The sequence below is a fragment of the Canis lupus genome, chromosome 21 (genome assembly GCF_011100685.1).
Source record: "Canis lupus familiaris isolate Mischka breed German Shepherd chromosome 21, alternate assembly UU_Cfam_GSD_1.0, whole genome shotgun sequence".
Lineage (NCBI taxonomy): Eukaryota > Metazoa > Chordata > Mammalia > Carnivora > Canidae > Canis > Canis lupus.
Genome location: NC_049242.1, coordinates 17,676,358 through 17,695,931, shown reverse-complemented (window position 1 = coordinate 17,695,931; position 19,574 = coordinate 17,676,358). Strand labels below are relative to the sequence as shown.

Sequence of the window (19,574 nt, the reverse complement as noted above, 5' to 3'; positions counted from 1 at the left end):
CATTTCACTTATAGTGCTATATTTGGGTTAAATGAGATTATATATAAAAATGTAGCAGATTCTCTTTTTCCACTTTTCTTCAATTGTTGATTTCTCCTTTTCCACCTTTCTTCAAGTCCCTTTGTAAAATCTTTTGACATTATCTTTCTTTTAAATTCACCCCCAGTCTGTTTTCTAATACAAAGCTGACAATATGCAAATGAGTTTTCTTTGTGCCTCTGCACAGGGCTGTAAGAGGTTTAAATAAAGCCATCTTGTCATAGCCACTGCTTTCCAGACAACTAACCCATCAAGCCTCTGGCTCAGCTGGTAGCCATGATTTTGGGTAATTGTTTTATTCACTGGCACTGTTTTTAATAGCTTGTTACATGCTACAAGGAGAATCCATCCCAATAAATTTAAATGATATACTTTATGAGAAGGCCAATAAATAGACAACAGCAAGCTAGTTCAAAATGATAATTAATATATTACTGACTCAATCACTAAAGTACAGCTTTTCATTCTAAAGACACTCTCTGGATTCTGCTTGGGAGTCCTAAGCATTTAATTAGAAACCACATAGGTTTAAAAGCATACATATCGTACAATAAAAAATGAAGAGTACTTTCAATATTAAGCTTTTTACTGCTACACTTTCTACACTTGTAGGTAGATAAGTGTTGATAGGTATTGATAAATCATATCCAATAATCACTACAGTAGAACTTGTCTTCCTAGTGAAGACGACTTTACCTGTCAAGATTTAACTTAAACTCTGTCTCTGTCATAAAACATTCCTTGAACCCTTCTCACCTCCTGCCAGATCAGATCTTACACTCTCTCCTTGATTACCTCCGCCATACTCCATTTAGACCTCTCTCATAGCACCTATAATGCTATGTGGGTTTTTTTGTTTACATTTTTGTCACCTACTGCTAGCTTATGATATCCATAAGGGAAAAAGGACAGTTTTTAATTCACTTAAAAAAAATTGTGACACCTAGAACAATTCTTATATATAGTAAGTATCTATATTCACATTAATACATTTTCTTTTTTGGGGGGGGGACCACTTTTTATTAAAATGCTTCTGGAAGCGGGCATTTGGAATTGCATAGTTTGTTCAAATGGCAGTGGTCCAACACAAGTGGCTTGGAACAAAAGCACGAAATCCAGAGCCAGCCTGTGGATCAGGAAGCTCAGCTAGGACTCCTCATGCGGTCTTGAGGGGTTCACAGCCTCGCTCTGACCTCTGCTTCTCCAACTACAGAATGTGGCTGAAGGCTGGGGTAGAGCTCTTGTTCTTAACTCCACGTCCTAGGATTGCCAAGAGCAGGATTCTGGGCTCAGAATCCCCTTCCACTCCTTCCTCCTACCGGAGCCCTCTCCTTTACCTGCTTATCTGCTGACGATCCTAAGAGACTTCCTTTGGGCCAGGGGCCCCGAGGTAAACAGCGTTAGAAAACTATGAAACTCCCTGTGCTAACAATGGAATTCCATTGGTGGGGGCGACCCCAAATAATTTATGTAAAAAATTGCTTTATGAACTCAAAATGCCTTAGGTTCTATCTTTCAAAAGTGGACTTAGAACACTCAGAGCCATTGTTGAAGGTACTGGGTCCTGCTAGACCAGACTCCCGGCTGGCATACTGTGTTTCTACCTACGAGCCTGGGTCAGGCTAACAGTGCCCACTGGGTGCTTGATACTGCCAGTTGCAGGTTCCCTGGAGTCCTGGGTGATGGTCACTAGAGAGAATGATTTTGTTCTACAGTTTTGATCATGAAACTTCAGGAGGCTGGATCTGAGACTCTGTAGAGAGCATCTGTAATTTAAGATGGGAAAATAAGGGGGCCTGGTGTCTCCTGGTGAAACAAAAACACTGGAGCCTCCCTACTCTGGACGACCCAGAGCCCCCAATCCTCATTGAAAGCCAAAGCACATGAAATAGCCCTTCTGGGAATTTTACTTCTCACAGCCTATCCCATAGGATTATTTAAACCAGATTTGACTTGGATAAACTGTGGGATTTATTGCCTGGGGCTTCTGGGAAGTCAGAGGACAACAGGAGGGCCAGGCTCAAGCCCCCTCCCCAAGACCCATAGCCGCTCTGCCCTTCCTGTTCACCAGGTGGTGCTAGGACCTCAGGGTGTGCCTCCTGCAGACTGATCCCGGCCTACCCTTTCTAGAGCTGGACCATGCAGAGCTGTCCACTAGAGGCCACATCTGGCCTGGCTGTCACTAGAGCAGGGAGGGGGTGATGGCACCATGATGGACACCACAATTTCTTTCCACTTCAGGCTGACCCAAGGTCTCTGGGTTGTCTCAGTAGCTATTTCCCTTCAGGGTCAGGGAATGCAGTGGTTACCATGGAAACCAAGGCCTGGAGTGAGCAAGAGCAGCATTCCTGCCTGTCCTTCTGGCTCACACTGTGAACTGGGTTTGGTGCCAGAAAGGGGTCAGCTGCCCACCAGAGGGCAAGGGCTATCGTTCTGTTCAAGGGAAGGCCACTGGGAGAGGCCAGTCCCTGTCCTGCAGCCCCACCCAGCTGCTCCAGCTGGCCAGACCATGCTGAGTGGTGAGTGGAGCCTGGTGGGGCAGCTCCCTCTCCTCGCAGATGAAGGGGGTCTGGGGCAGAGAATTCTCCAGCTCCCGCCGTGCCTCCCGCACCGCCTCGTGGAAGACATGCTGCATGTGCTCAAAGTCCAGGCAGGCAGAGACCTCGAAAAACAGGCCCCCGAACTTGCCTGCCAAGGCCATGCCCTCAGCCTTGGTGACCTGCCTGTACTGGGCCATGTCCAGCTTGTTGCCCAGCAGCAGGGCAGAGGAGCTGCGCTGTGTCTCCTTGGCATGCAAAGCAAGCAGGTCCAGGTAGCTGCTGCTGTCCTCGAAACGCTGGCGGCTGTCCATGCTGTACACCACCAGGAAGTCCTGGGCCCAGTTCAGGCAGCCTCACAGTTCCTGGGGGTGTCCGGGTCTGCAGCATCCATGACCCTCAGGTGGACAGGCTGGTGGTCCACTGTCTCCTCCGAGCTGTAGGTGTCCTCCAAGTTGGGGTCATATTCGCTGATAAGCCTACTGGTCAGAAGCTTCATGGTGAGAGCAGGACTTGCCCGCCCCGCGGCCCCCAAGATGGCCAGACTGACCTCGAGCGGAGCTCTGCGGCCCGCGGCCCACGCGGTCCCCAACACCGAGCGACACAGCTGACAGGGACACGGTCCCGGTGGAGGGCCCCAAGCAGAGCGCCCGCCCGTTGGGGCCCTGCAGGGCGAGAGGCGGCTCCGGCAGTCGGTGTCCCCCTGGGCCAGCGTCCAGCACAGGCGGGCTGCCACATTAATACATTTTCATCTTTTCAAGTTAACAGGAATTATTGCTGATGCCTGTCCCATTATGAAATATTGCTCAAGGGTAAGGTTGCCAAATTAATATAAAATGTGTGATATAATATAACATATCTAAGAGACTCAAACTTGAATGTCAGATAAACAAAGCATAACCATTCAGCAAAAAGCTATCCTAAAATTTACATTCAAACTTAATTGGGCATTCTGTATTTTTATTTGAAAAAATTGGTGATCCTATCTAGAGGCAGAGAAAACCTGTATGATATGAGAGAAAAGTTTTAGATAACCTTTGGTGACATATTTAACTCAATTTCACCACAGAGGTGAAATTCATGGAGGATTTCCTAAATCCCTCTGCAATGGAAGGGAATGCTAAAGATACCTTTGCTTGACCCAAATAATCTATCCCGGTGCACTCCTTTTAAGGAGCTATAAGAATTGAGAAACAATCTCTAACCCGATTGATTTAATACATCAGTACAGTACTCTTATTCCAAATTTGAGCAAATAGACAAGCGAGAAGGTGCAAACTAGGTAAATTTCTCTCTCTTCCATGGATGGATCTAAATGACAAGTTTCTGTCTGTTCTACCATCAACCATCTTTCTGCACATCCGTGTCTCTTTTACTACAATTACTAGAAATTTTTGCAAATATTCAAATAAGTACACAAAATACTAAAAAAATAACTTTATAACAACTATGTAGTTGTTATTAATAATAATTACCTTTCTCGATGTGGTCTATGTATACAATGGAATATTACTCAGCCATTAGAAACGACAAATACCCACCATTTGCTTCGACATGGATGGAACTGGAGGGTATTATGCTGAGTGAAGTAAGTCAATCGGAGAAGGACAAACATTATATGGTCTCATTCATTTGGGGAATATAAAAAAATAGTGAAAGGGAATAAAGGGGAAAGGAGAAAAAATGAGTGGGAAATATCAGAAAGGGAGACAGAACATGAGAGACTCCTAACTCTGGGAAATGAACTGGGGGGGGGGGGTGGAAGGGGAGGTGGGCGGGGGGTGGGGGTGACTGAGGGACAGGCACTGAGGGGGGCACTTGATGGGATGAGCACTGGGTGTTATTCTATTTGTTGGCAAATTGAACACCAATAAAAAATAAATTTATATAAAAAAATAATAATGATAATTACCTTTCTCAAATTTATTTGGGAAAAGGAAGTCATCACTTCAGGAGTCAGAAACTTCTATTTTGGAGAAGAATAATGGTTTAACAAGTTTCTCATTAATATTAGGCAGAATGTTGCCTTCCTGTAACTTTTATACATTACACCTAGTTATGGTTTTTGGAGCTACACACGGTGATTAAATGTTTCTCCCCACATGGCATCCCTGCAAATAGCTCCAGATATTTACTTTCTTTATGCACATATCCTAAAGTTTACTTTTCTATAACTCAAAGAGTTCTCTTCACCTCTTTCTAATACAGGAGAATTTAGAGATACTTCCATCTGTGTTTCCGTAGTATACTGGATCCATGAGAAACAGACCCTGTCTTGACATCATTTTATCTTCATTTATCTACCAGAGTACTTGAGATATCATGAGGCCCAATAAATATTTGTAACATAATTTAATCAGTCTCTCTTGTCTTAGACCCTTAAATGTGAAAAGAGAATTCTATGAGTTGTACAAATCATGTGATCAGTTTTAATATTCATTCATTTATCCATTCATTTAACAAATATTTTTTGAGCATTTAAACTATCTTCCAGAAAGGGTTCTGTGTCTTGCTCAATACAGTGGTAATTAAGAGAGGCAAGGCTTCTGCCTCAAAAAGATGACAATTCTTATCATTTGGACACTATGATTCTTCTAATGCAGTCAGATTTCCAGGTACTTTTTAAGTTTGCAACATACTCTTGGTCATCTGAATCCAGAACTATTTTTCACATTGACTGCTTTAATCCAGGACTTCACATTCCTTACCCCATGAATTTTGTCTGATTTGCTCATTATTGTTGTATTTTAACCAAAGTACTTGACCTGGCTTTGCATTTATGCTTATAGAATATTTTAGTTAGGAATCTCGTTCAAATCTTAGCCTGAAAAAATATGTTTAAAGTTTGAATACTTTAGCCATAATATTTCTATTTTTCCTTCGCAAATATTATCTTTGCCCTCTATGTCCTTCCATTAAACTGAAAAGTAAAAAAAAAGTAAAACAAAACAAAACAAAGCATAGTATGTCCTCTCTTTTTATTCTCTATTTCCACGTTCTCTCTGTTCATTGAAGTTTCCAAAGACAGACTCTCCTTTTGTGTATCTCTATCTTCCCTTTACACTACAGCATCATATTATACCTGAAAGTTTAAGTCAGACAATGTGAATTCAAATTCAGGCTCAGACTCTCTCTGTGTATCAGGAGTTGTATAACCTCTATGTCTCTGTTTCATTACATGTGTAAAAGAGAGGATATTAACAGCATTAACAGAGGGTTTCATGAAGGTTCAATGGAATATGGTACAGTAAGTGCCAGCACAAGTTTCTGGTGTACAGTAGCAACTAAATATCTGCTAGGACTTTCCCTCTTCCTAAGTGCTTTCAATGTCAGCCCTCTCCACAAGGATCTGTATTTTAAATCGTTATCAGAGAGAATTTACTTATGGTGTAGTGTATTACCCAACAGATCTTCCTCGGAGTCCCCCTCCCTAATTGCTTCCCATCATAGCTGAAGTTTGTATGATTCTTGTATGAAGTTTGTATGTAGGAAACTGGAGTGAAAAGTTAATCAAGTGCAATTGCGTCTGGAACAGTCTTTCAAGAGATTTCAATTTATCCCTGTTCTTGGTATATAAGATTTTGAGTTGCGTAGAATTTGGCTTGAGAGATAGCCCTGTGAGATATTGTGAATTATAAAAAGAAACCTATATGTGGCCTTGCCCTGTTTGTAGCACAGAGTTCTAAAACCTTTGGAATTTCGTAAATAATAAGACCTATACTGTCTTTTGGTATTCAGAACAAACCCTTTCACAATCACATTTAAATTGATGTTAATGAGATGACTTTTGGAAAGCACCTAAGGATGTAGGCTGGTTGCCAGGGGAACCAGCCTGTGATTTGAGGGTTAGAATTTTCAGCCCTGCGCCCTAACACTGGGGAAAGGAGAGGAGCTGAAAATTGAGTTCAATTACTAATAGCCAATGATTCAATCATTGGCTATATAAGAAGCCTCCATAAAAACATAAAAGGATGGGTTCAAAAGCTCCCTGGTGGGTAAACACCTGGAGATGCTGGGAGGGTAGCATTTCCAAAGAGGACATGGAAGCTCCATGTTCCTACCCACACACCTTATCCTATATATATATCTTCCAACTAGCTGTTCTTGAGTTTTACTCTTTTATAATAATCTGGTTATCTAGACAGTAAAATGTTTTCCTGAATTCTATGAGCCAATGGCAAATTAATTGAATGGTCGGAACCTCGGATCTATAGCCGCTTGGTCACAAGCACAGGTGACAATCTGGGCTTGTGATTAGCATCTGAAGTTGAGTAAGGCGATAGTCTTGTAGGACTGAGCCCTTAACCTGTGGGATCTGACATTATCTGCAGGACACCCAGCTGGTGCTGCAGAATTGCCTGATGTATGGAAAGTCCAGAAATCTGGTATTAGAAAGTGAAACAGTGTTATAGTAGAATATGGAGAGTAGGGTACACACAGGAGCGTGTTTTCCACTACACTCTGCCATTTTAGCTATGCATATTGGCTTAGTGTCTAAATCTTAGTTTTGTTTTTAGTTTTTTTCCTTTAAAAAAAAAGACCTGGCAATATCAACTTTGTATGATGATTTGATGGTTAAATGATATGCTACATGCAAAGCGTTTGACAGTCTTCTTGATCACAGTTAAGTGTAGAGGCTGTTTTAGGCAACAGGTTTCAGGGATGGAAACCTGAGTAAGATAAAAGGGCCTGCAGTGACCAACTGGCTGAATGCAAACAGGCTCATTCATTAGGTAGGTGACCCACCTCAAAATACCCATGAACGCTAGCTGACCAATGGGCTACGCACAACTGGGCACAGGTACCAAAATAAAGGAAAATGCTATACATTCCCACACTTGGTCTCTTCCCCTTAACTCCAGCCCTTCACCACTGCCTCCTGGCAGTCTCTCTCTTGCTATCCTGCCTGGCTCCCTTGCAGCATCTTCCATAAACCTATATCTCCTTTGTTCTGCTTCAGGTGAATTCGTTCACTACCTGCCCTTCCACCTGATCCCGTCCCCCCACAGTAAATGCTTCCTAAATGTCTGTTTCTCCCAATTTCTGTCCTCCCACTCATTTTAAGCTTTTTCTTCTTCCAAGATAAAGTCCAACTATCCCCTCCCTCTGCAAACACCACCTTGAACACCAGCACCATTTACTGCCCACACCTCATGACTGCATTTTAACAGTTTTCCTTTCTCACCTACACCCCATCTATACCTTTACTTTGGCAGTGGACTATCTGCTTTATATTTTTCTGTATTCTTACACATTAATATTCCCCATAACATAGTAAGCCAAAACTTTGGTAGAGGCAGTTAGTCAATGTTTAATAATTCTTGCTCCCCTTCAGGGTATAATCACTGGCTATTCAATCAGGGGCTACAGTCCCACCACCTCGTATGTCTAGGCAGAGTCTTGTGATCAGTTCTAGCCAGTAAGATATGAGTTGAAGTGAACATATCACTCTGGCAAAAGGAGTTAAGGAGTAAGTTTGAATTTGTTATAGTTTCTCCCTATCTCCTGGATGAACAGAGAAGGCTCCTAGTATTGACAAGAGAGTGGGTGCCTGAGTACTACCTGACTAGGAATGATGCATCAGACTGTGCTGAGTGAAAACCTTAGGTTGTCTTAAGCCACTAACAATTTAAAGGTTTTCTGTTTGTGCAGCCAGAATTACTTTTATTAATGCAGATGTCATGCATGCACTTTTCATATTATGGATACATGGTAGATGACGTCCCAGAGACATAATTTAACTTGTATTCACTCATTAATGTGAATGAAAATGTGATTCTCTCTATCCATCAGAACCTTAATTTTATGGTAGAAAGATAATCTGGTAAGTACTTCATGTTATCCTCCTGGTGAGAACTCATCAACCTAAAGTACCTGGATAATTTTCAACAAACGTGCTTTGTGTGTTCTTGTTCCAGTAAGGATAACAGTTTCTTTCCAAGTCTTTTCCTTGCACTTGACACTTCAATATAGAATTGTTGTTGACCATGGTCTGTGTCTGTGGAAGAGTGTTGAAAGGAATCAGCTGGAATAGTTTAATGAGTTTCCAAAAGGGGCCTATGCATGCACTCATTCTGAAGCAACCTTTGCCAGCCTGGCAGCTACAATATGAAAGAAGCCTAAGACTGCATCAAAATACCCAAGTTTTGATCCTGAGATTTTTACTCTCAACCTGGGGAACCTGGTGCATCACTAAGTTTCTGAGACTCAGTTTTTTCATGTGTAAAATTGGAATATGACTACCCATTAGAATTACTGAAATAATTAAATAGGGTATTTGCCTTAGCAAATAGTCTAGCAAATAGCAATTTTTCAATGCATCTTAGCACTTTTTTCCCCTTCACATGGTTATTCAGAAACAAAATGAGAAAACATAAGTATATCAGAATAATAAGCACACAGAATCCATTCACATGTTTATTCTTTTCTTCTTTGTATTGAAAAGGGGTGCAAGTACAGAGTGCAGGTACTGTGCTTTATTCAAAACATGTCTAAAATCTGGAAGAAATGTAAGTTTAGGATCATTTTCCAAATGATCAAGGGACTGCAGGAATGTTTAATAAAATCTCCTCTCCACTGAACTTCAAAATACATTATATAAAGCATAATTCTAAGTGCTTTTTCCAATAATCATCACCTTATGAGAAAATGTACTAGTATATCAAAATTTTTAAAAATATAATTATAGCTTAGGAAAATCTCATGATTAAGTCAGTGGACTAAAATTGTTTTAATTAATGAGGTTGGAATGAAGGAGAATTAAGTAATCACAGGCCTTTAACACCAGTAATTTTGTGTCTAGATCCTGCAGAGAAATTTTAAGTTAGTTCTCATGATTACACACAGTTGATTTGCTTTTTATCTATGCTACCACTATGCTGAGAAATATTTAGAAGAAGCTGTCATGGCCAAGACTATTATTCTAATATATTAGACCCCATAAACATGAATAGCTCGCAGTTACTATTAATTATGCATTGATTTCACAGAGATTGTCAAAATTTTCATGGTGAGAAAGCTTTTTTCTCAAAACCACTAAAGAATCACATTTTCGCATGACTTTCTTTTTCTTCCTGAAGAGAAAAAAAAAAAAAAAAAAAGACATTGATACTAGAAACAAGCGAGGCTTTTGTCATTGGAGTTATTTTCCTTGTGCAAAGTATTCTCTTTAAATGTAGAAAAAATTATTTTCCCCCAAATTTCCATTAGATTGATCAAGACAATTTCTTTTTTGAAATAAGAACAAAATAGTACAAATAATTGCATGCATTTTAAATCCACTGACAAAAAATAGTATGTTTCCTGGAACACAATTAATAAGGATAATCAGTTAAGATAAGTAAATAATATATCCTTATGAAAGCATTACAAATACTGAATAAATTTCATTTCATAAAACCTGAAAGAGCTTATCTTGTCTCTGGATTATATGCAAGGAGTAATACCATCACAAGTTCTTGGCTGGTTTTATTGTCCTAAAGGGAAAAGAAAGAAAGACAGGAAAAGAAAAGAAGAAAGAAAAACTAAAATTTTCAGTGTCCTCATTAATTTCTCAGTGTCCTCAACTATGCAATGGGATTATACCTCAAAGTCACACTGTTTTGAGCAACAAATGAAGCAGTGTTTTCTTTTAAAATTTAACATGAGAGGCACATAGAATTTGCTATTATCACCATCATCATATAGTTAATATGTAGTCAAATCTTAGACTCAATATTTTAAAATTATAGACTCAAGATTCTCTTTGGTAACCTCCTACAGAAATGGCATCTACAGAATTATTATTAAGTAATTTCCTTTCTGAACAGGTATGTGCTAATCATACTCCCAAAAGACATTTGCAATCTAGTCTTTAAAAATAAAATAGCTCATAAATCAGTAAGGGAAAATAAATGATAACAAGCATAACAAGGTGTCTTATTCTTTATAAAGTGGCCTCACTTATATTTCACTTGATTCTAACAACCACCATGCAAAATCATTACTACCAAGCCTACTTTATTGATGGAGAATTAAAGATAATTGACTAGTTCTGATACACAGAGATAACAGATGGCATTGCCGAGCATTTACCTTGAGTTGCCTGACTCCAAAACTCTGAATTCCACTTGTGAACACCACTGAAGAAGTATGAAAGGGTCCTAATCACTGCCAAGTTCTTGAAATGCCCTGTTTTACAAATGTCTTAAATCTGGACCATGCAGAGTAGAGAAATAGACATCTGGCAGACTGACTCTTCTCCGTAAAGTGCTCCAGAGTATGCTTAGTCAGGTATGGCAATACTAAGATAATGTGGTAGGGAGTCCTACGCGATCATCTCCTAGCTATTTACAAGGCCTAATTTAACCATTCATCCAGCAAAGATGTGAGAACCCTACAAGTTAGGGTCTAGAGAATATAACTTTAAAAACAAACTATTCCTACCTTTAAAATACTTGCAACCTTATGAAGAATCCAGACAAATACCCTGAACAATTGAATTTGATCACGAAGTTCAAGAGACTGAAAATGCAGACAAGGCCAATAGCCTGACTGCTCTTAAATTGACAACCAAATAGACACCGGATTGGGGTAAAGCCTGAGGGCCCAATGTAGTTATAACACATACGACTGACTACCCAAGGCTACTAGGATGGCAGGTTGCTAAATGGAAGTGCAGAAGTGTGTTAGTACAGAAACCAGAATGTTTTCTAGGAAAGATTTTGACCTTACCAAAAGAGACATTCAAATAAAAACAGCAGAATAAAATATTAATCTCACATGCATTCACACGCATGCACAAACAAGCACACATCTCTAACCTTACTAAGGTGAACAGTTTACATCTTAAAAAATATCCAGAGGCACGAACATGTAAAATACTTAGCAAGCAAAGAAAAAAAAAAAAAAACTGAAAAATGAACTGATTGTTTTACGAAACCAAAATACACCTCCAGTTTTATATACGTCTTCAAAACATACATAGGCAAAACACACAAAAGATGTGAAAATACAAAGCCAAAAGAAAGTGATGTTTCTTAAACAGACTCCCCTATTTTCTTTAAATATTTTATTTATTTATTTGAGAGAGAGTATACACATTCAAGGGAAGGGGCAGAGGAAGAGAGAGAGGCAGACTCTCTGCTGAACAGAGAGCCCCACACAGGGGCTGGATCCCAAGACCCTGAGATCATGACCTGAGCTGAAGGCAGCCACTTAACCAACTGAGCCACCCAGGCAACCAAAAAATAATTCCTTATTAAGTGACAGCTTTGACAGGCTATTATTCAACTGATTTATATGTTAAGTACCTCTAACATACAAAAAGATTAAACGATACTCCAAAAGTTACAGTCTTAAACTGTGACTTTTAGTCATGCCACATATTACATGGTAGGAACTGTGTTACCTGCCCTAAAGGTTTTATTAAAGAAAAACATACTAAATGCACATTCATTCATTCAATGAATTAATCAATACTTATTAAGCAGCTCCTTATGTGCCATTCACTCAAATGAAACACTGGAGATACAATATATCTGGCCTTAGTCTAGTGAGGGGAGGCAGATATTAATCAAAGAATCATACATATAAATAAAAAGATTAAATATGTTATTACAAAAACATGTTACATTGTACTCTGCATTGTGTGATAATTCTAAAAATTAGAACAGGCTCTTCCAAGGAACTGTTAAGTGAGCTGCGATTGAAGAAAAGTTGGTTTCAGTTGATTAGAAGGTTGGGAAGATGACTTACTAAACCAGCAGAAGCACATTCACATTCAAAGGAGTTAGAAAATGCAGTGTGTGCCCAACGCCTTGGTAGTATCAAGGAGCATGATGTGTGACAAGGCTGAAGGGATGGACAGGGGAAGGTAGATCATGCAGGGTGTTTCAAGTCAAGTTAAGAATTTGCTCTTTCTTCCTAAGAGAAATCAGAAGCTTAAAAGTTTAATGTAAAGGAAATAATATAACCAGATATGCTTTGCAAAAAAGATCATCCTAGATGCTGAGGGCAGGAGAGAGTGGATATAGTTGATCAGACAAGTTGTGGGAGCTTACATTAAGATGATGACAGTGATGACAAAGAGAAATGGCTAGACTAAAGAGATATTTTGAAACTAAATTCTATGAGCCATAATTGACAGATATCACCTAAAGGGGTGAGAGACAAAGATTTTTCAAATGTGACTGAATTCTTAGAATGTAAAAGAAAAAGATAATCATGACATTCTTGGAAAATAATCAGATGGGGAGTCAGGGCAGGGTTGGATAGAGTGATTCTGAGTGTTAATTAAGCCATTTGAATTTGAGGGTTTGAGACTTACAAGTAAATATGTTCAGTACATAGACAGATACAGGGGCTCCACATTCAGAGACACCTCAGATGTCTAGATGTGTGCATTAGATGGGGACAAACCTTAGTCATATTATAGATTATGTGCTAGCTTTGGCCTCAGTTATATTGTGTCCCTCATGTTCAAGTTCTGCTACCTCATTTGTGAGATCCAGCACGAAATGTGCAGGCAGACCCCTGCTAGAGGGTAGGCAAGTTTATCTCTCCTTCCCACGAGTCCACCACTTTAACCCAGGGTACCTAAAACCTCTCTCTGCTTCAATGTGCTCAGAATCCAGGTAAGGGGAGTGGCTATAAGGGCCATGGTGAAATCCTGCTGAATGTGCAATGGCACTGTTACAAAGTTCAGGAGTGCCTGCCATCTTGCCTAGCCCAAGAAAAAGCAGGGTGTAAAAAAATAAATTAATTAACTAATTAAAAAAAAAAAAAAAGAAAGAAAATTCAGGGTGTGTGCCTGACTCTCAATCCTTGTATACATGGGCCCAAATCAGGGAGTGACAGTGGCACAGCAGAACATTCACCTCCTATTCATGTGATCAAATAGTCTCCCTAGGTGGAGAGGTCAGCAGTTGCTGGGCAGAGGCAGAAAGAGGAAGCAAGACTGTGACCCTGGGTTCCAGGGAGCAGAAAGCAGGCAACAGAGAAGCCCATCCCAGGAAGGTGGAGAGGAGGTGGGAGGCAGTATCACTTATGAGCCAAAGACCCAATTCCTCGGGGAAATGTTCCATTATATCACCGGGATTCACTTACAAAACACAAATACAAAGACCAAATTATTAAGAATTTCAACATTGAGTTTCACATTCCACAGGAAAGGCCCTTCTTGCTAGCCTCTGAACACTGCATTGGTCACATCCTCATGAAGCCTCATGAAGCTAACCTTGGCAATAAAGTGTTCTAAGCAGTAAGTAATAGAGAAACCAGGATTTTCTCTGAATGTGGAGTGTTTACATGTACTGTGGTTTCTGAATTATTCTTATTTGAGTTAATCAACCAAACCTCCAAAAGTTCAGTTGATCCTAATTATATTCTCTTACATTTCTAATAATTCTTCTACTAAGTCAAAGGAAGGAAATATTTTTGAGTACTTACTATTATTATAAATAAGTTCATATTAAATCATCATATCTTCCTTCTAAAGTGATAGTATCCCAAATTTAACCATTAATTCAGTGACTTTTGAGTTACCAATAAATACATATTGAGTATCTACTAAATTTTGGACACTGTGGCAGTAGTCTACACTGTGGCAGTAGTCTGTTCTTGCAATGCACTGGTTACATAATTTCACTGAATCCTCACAATCACTCTGCAAAATCAGTATTTTTATCTCCATTTTTTTTTAGATGATAGCATTTGATGACTATAAAGATTAAATTACTTGTTCCTGTTTTCACAACATCCAAGTATCAGAGGTATAACTTGAACTTGGATCTCTATGACTCTCACCTAAAAGTTTTCTTTCTTAGGTAATGCCATTTTTCTTTTTAAAAAAACAGTACACAAAAAAATCCTGCTGTTCAGTCATTATGGGTACTTCCCCAACACATTCTCTTTAATTCTAATCTAGAGTAGTTTTCAATTTTGAGCAATCCTTCCAAGTGTGTTCATGTTAGCAGTTTTGATACATCTCATTGTCGTGATGGACAGTAAGAACAGGGGGATGTGGGGCTTCCACCATGTTTGGCTTCTTTATACACCTCTCTAACCAAAGTGGTCACATCAGTGGCTTTCAGTTACTTGTATTTTTTGTTTTTATCATACTCATCTCTCAATCTGAATTAACTGCTCCTTTTGCTAATATGATTTATTTATTTATGTAGACTATTTTACTTTTAAATCTGTGCTGGCGAATGTCTTCAATACTTCCCTCACACTAGAATACAAGGAAAAGTAGGAGAGTTGTGCAAGAAAAGGGGGTATTTACTGAGTAATCACCATGCAAAGGTCTTTCCGTTCTTACTTCACTTAATCTTCACAACCACTCTATAAACTGGGTGTTATTAATCCCATTTTCTCTGAAGAAACTTAGAGAAAATATGATATAATCAAATAATATCTATTTTGGTCAACACATAACAGGTATCTACTTTTGTCAAGTAAGTCAGTGAACTTAAGGGCAATTTATAAAAGAGATACAGCCTATGAGCAAGAAATCAGGCCCCAAATTCAAAGCTCTTCAGTATCAAAACACATGCTCCTTCCGAAACAGAAGGGTTTTTTCAATTTTTACCATTACATAGCATGTTGGCATACACACAATAGACATGCTATAAAGTGTTAACTTAATGATTATTGCCCTGACTCTGATTATTAAACAAAGAACACTTTCTTGATTTTTCAGAGGGTGAGTTCAGACTGAACTAGGACCGAAAAACTAATTGAACAGGCATTCTAACATGGAGAAAATGCCAGCTGCCATTGTCCCTGGATGTCACTAGCTTCAGCACATTGCTAATGAGAGCTCTGTCATCTGTTTGATGACTATGTGCTCCCCTCAGTTTATGCACTTCTGTGGCCAGAGACTGTACCCCTAACACCAGCCAGCTGTCTCTGCAATTTATTCTGCTGATGATTAGGGAGTCTAAGCCAAAAAGTATGGTTGGATTCACTTAGAATCATACATTTCAACACGGAAAAGGCTTTAGAGATTATATAGTTCATCCTAATACTGCAGATCAGGAAACAGACAGAGGTTATGGGAACTTTTCAAAGACATACAGTCAAGTTGTAGCAGAGCCAAAGTTAGAACTTGTATGTCCTAGCTACTATATAAAAGCATAACAGGTATTTCACCACAAGGCAGGGTATACTGTCCTCTGAATTTATTATTGTAGAACTTTATCATGATAATCTATGACTAGACAATGATTTATAGTTTATAAAGTTCTGTGATCTTCACAGCAATTTGGGTATGGTTAGGGAAGCTACTACCAGATCAATTTTCTAGATATGAAAACAGATCAAGTGACTTCCACCTGGTTAGAAGCATCACTAAAGTTTGTGCCAGGGCCTTAATTCTCACCATCTGAATTTTTACCTATTGTTCTCTCAGTATATCATGTTCCTTCTCCAGGTAATATCTTTAAGTAATTGACAAGATTCCAGGATATTATTTTGAATTCCGTAAACCATTCTTCCAGATGTTAACTATAGTAATAATTCACACAGAATGAGAAATGCTTAGGAAGATCTTGGTTCTAAAGCTGATACCACCATTTATTACCTGTGTGGCCTTGGACAAATCACTTCTCTTTCCTTTTTATAATCTTTAAAATTGAAGTTAAAACATAAATGCTACACTTAACCCACAAGAGTCTTGGTAGAGTCAAATAAAATGATCTGTGTGAATCCTATAAATGAGGTGGTTTGTAAATGCTGTAGGTGGAGGGATATTTGTAAATTCTCAGATATGAAAGGTCTAAGTAGGTGATGTTTATACTTTAATATTAACTTTATGTTTACAAAAATTAACTGTAACAATCATTTTTTTCATACCTTAAAAGGGAGTGTATGTATATATAAACATACACATATCTTTTTCTAAGACTTTCTTACTGGTCTGGACCTAAATAGTTTCACAGCTTTTAATTTCTGGGTAGAAGCAAGAAAAAATGTGAGAGACAGAATTTAATACTATTCTGGTTGCCATAAAGTTATAATTGCTCACAAATAAGAAATGACTAACTACAATGTCACTTTAACAAATAAAAGGATGCACTGGATTTTTAAAATAGTACCTTGATAATGTTTTAAATCTATTTTAGATAGCCATTGTTTTAAATAATGTGATGAAAAAAAGGAATAATAGTGTCACTTGATTGACATGTGATTCTACACAATGAAAATAATCAAATCAAGAAGTAATCCACTTAATATTTATAACAGATACGCACTGACCTATATAATGATATATTAAATTCATTAGATGATGCAAAAACTAGACATTAGATAATTAGAAATTATGACTTCCACTAAGAAGCCAATGATCTAGTTGGAGATAAGAGACTATTATTCAAAAGAGAATAAGAAAATATTTGTTTATTTATACAACTAACAAAGATTTGATGATCAATTGTTTGCCAACAGTGATGCTTGTCCATAGGATGCCTCTAATTTTTTTTTTTAATTTTTATTTATTTATGATAGTCACAGAGAGAGAAAGAGAGAGGCAGAGACATAGGCAGAGGGAGAAGCAGGCTCCATGCACTGGGAGCCTGACGTGGGATTCGATCCCGGTCTCCAGGATCGCGCCCTGGGCCAAAGGCAGGCGCCAAACCGCTGCGCCACCCAGGGATCCCAGGATGCCTCTAATTTAAGGAGAAAAAAAAAAAAGCAAGTGAAAAAATATTTGCCAAACAGAGTGATGTCGAGTTATAACAGAAGCATAACATTTGTTGAACAAAGGGAAGGTTGATTCAGTGTTTTATGAAAGATAGAGAAACTTTCACAAATAGAAGAGATCTGAGTTGATTTTTGAAGAATAATGATTTTTAACAGGTAGAGAAGAGGCAACAAAGGTATTTACAAACAAAGAAAAACAATGTGCAAATTCAAGGAAAGGTGAAGCAATACATAAGAAACATCAGTGGGTTTTGTTCTATATGTCTTCCTGGAATTTCCTTCTCTGAATTTCCTTCCCATCTTAATTTTTGGAGGAAGATATCTTCAATCTTTGGGACTCACTTCACACATTAACCTTTGAATACCTGATTTGAACTTAGTGTTTGTTCTTTTGCTAATAATACTTTGTCTCCATCTCTATAGCTGGTAGCATTGTATTAAATGCACCTACTTGTTTGTTCCACTAGTACATTAGAATCTCAAATATATAAATAATCTCATTCACTTGATACCCTAATTACTCAACACTGCTTTTGGAATATGGTGGTACTTCAAATACTGATTAAATCACATCTGAAAAAAAATTAACTGTAACAATCATTTTTTTCATACATTTAAAAGGGAGTATTCTTTACTCCAAGTTCAAAATTCCATTCACACTAAGTACTTATATGGAGCCATCACATGAATTTCAAATCTAGGAAGGAATATGGAATTTTTTTTCTCTCAGCTTCTCTACAGAGTTGTGATTAACCAACTACAAGCCTCACCCTGAAGGAACAAGAAAATGTCTTAATGGGCTGAAGTTTTTCAAAAGAATTCTTAACAATCCACCATCCTTCACTTGTTATATCCTTTATCCAGTATGGTAGATTTCTCCTGCCAACCTCACCTGACAATAATATGACTTCAATTTAAAAATTATTATTATCTTTGGGTTCCACAGTTACCATGGCAATATCTTTCTTTCTCATCTATATCATTATGAAACTATATACATTTCAAAACTGAACAGAATCACTTTATTTTAAAGCCAGAGCTGTAAAACTGGTTCCCATCAATACAAAAGCAGTAATCCTGTCCTTAAAATTTACCATCAATGATAAATGAAACAACACAAGGTCTATAAACATCTCTATATATTTCTCAGAATAAAGTGTCCTTTTCTTTCTATCATGTTGAGATCCTCGTTCTTTGATGTAGTAATGAGAGGAATATAAAATCAGAAAGGTTAAGAATCACTGTTCCAGAGCAATGTTATGGGTCCTCATGTGATTAGTATGTGACAACACAGAAACACTCATCTTCAAGTCCTTGGTTAAATATTTATTGAGCATCCGTTATCAAACTCATGGTGAGAAATAAAAAGAAAAATAATAGTTTCAATCCTCCAATGTTCTTTATACTATCAATAGACTAGGAAGACATCCAAAATTAACTTTCTCACCTATAAACATTTGACATGGAATAAATGTGATGATGATATGTGTCTACTGAATGAGAAGCTTCTCTGTTCAAGGCTCTGTGACTGGCAATTCTCACATTATCACATATTTAAAACTACCTATAGGCAATAGCTTTCTCCACTTTGCATTAGAATTCAGAGACTCAGAGAGTCTAAGCAAGTTGCCCTGTATCAAGCAACTGGTAAGAGCAAAATGATAATTACCTCTAGGGTCCTCCTGCCTGCTGTTTGTTTTTTTAAAAATATTTTATTTATTTATTCATGAGAGACACAGAGAGAGAGGCAGAGACTCAGGCAGAGGGAGCACATGCACGAAGCCCGATGCAGGTCTTGATCCCGGGACTCTGGGATCACGCCCTGAGCCAAAGGCAGATGCTCAGTCCCTGAGCCACCAGGCATCCCTGCCTGTTTTTATAAATAAAGTAATTTTTGGAAGATAGACACATTTATTCATTTATTTATTGTCTATGCTGCTTTTACACTAAAACAAATTTGCATAGTTGCAATAGAGACCATGTGGCTAGAAAGGCCTAAATTTTTTACTGTCTGGCCATATTAAAAAAAAAAATTGCTAAACTCTGCTCTAGAGCATTCAATAGTGAACAGAAAAACAATGATTTATTTAGTACTGTTATGCTGTCATGTTTATGCTTAGGGCACTATAAAGACTCGAAATGTAAGACCCTGAGTCCATTCTTAAAGGAGCCTACAATTTATCCAAATGGTAAAAAAAACAAAAACAAAAACAAAACCATAATAAGATGAGCACATAACCATTCTCTATCAGTTATTCACCCTCTTTATCCTCCTATAGGAAAAAAAAATAAGTTTAAATAATACATAAAATAATTTTA

The 19,574-nt window shown here is 38.2% G+C and overlaps 1 protein-coding gene across 1 annotated transcript; it reads right to left on the bottom strand.

Moving 5' to 3' along the window:
• Window positions 1-1,064: 1,064 nt before the first annotated feature.
• On the bottom strand, window positions 1,065-13,273 carry LOC119877375 (ras-like protein family member 12). Its single transcript, XM_038569339.1, is given in 4 exon segments — window positions 1,065-2,928; window positions 2,931-3,305; window positions 9,564-9,649; window positions 13,152-13,273. Coding segments are annotated over 4 exon segments (1,035 nt in total). The 3' UTR covers window positions 1,065-2,476.
• Window positions 13,274-19,574: the final 6,301 nt, after the last annotated feature.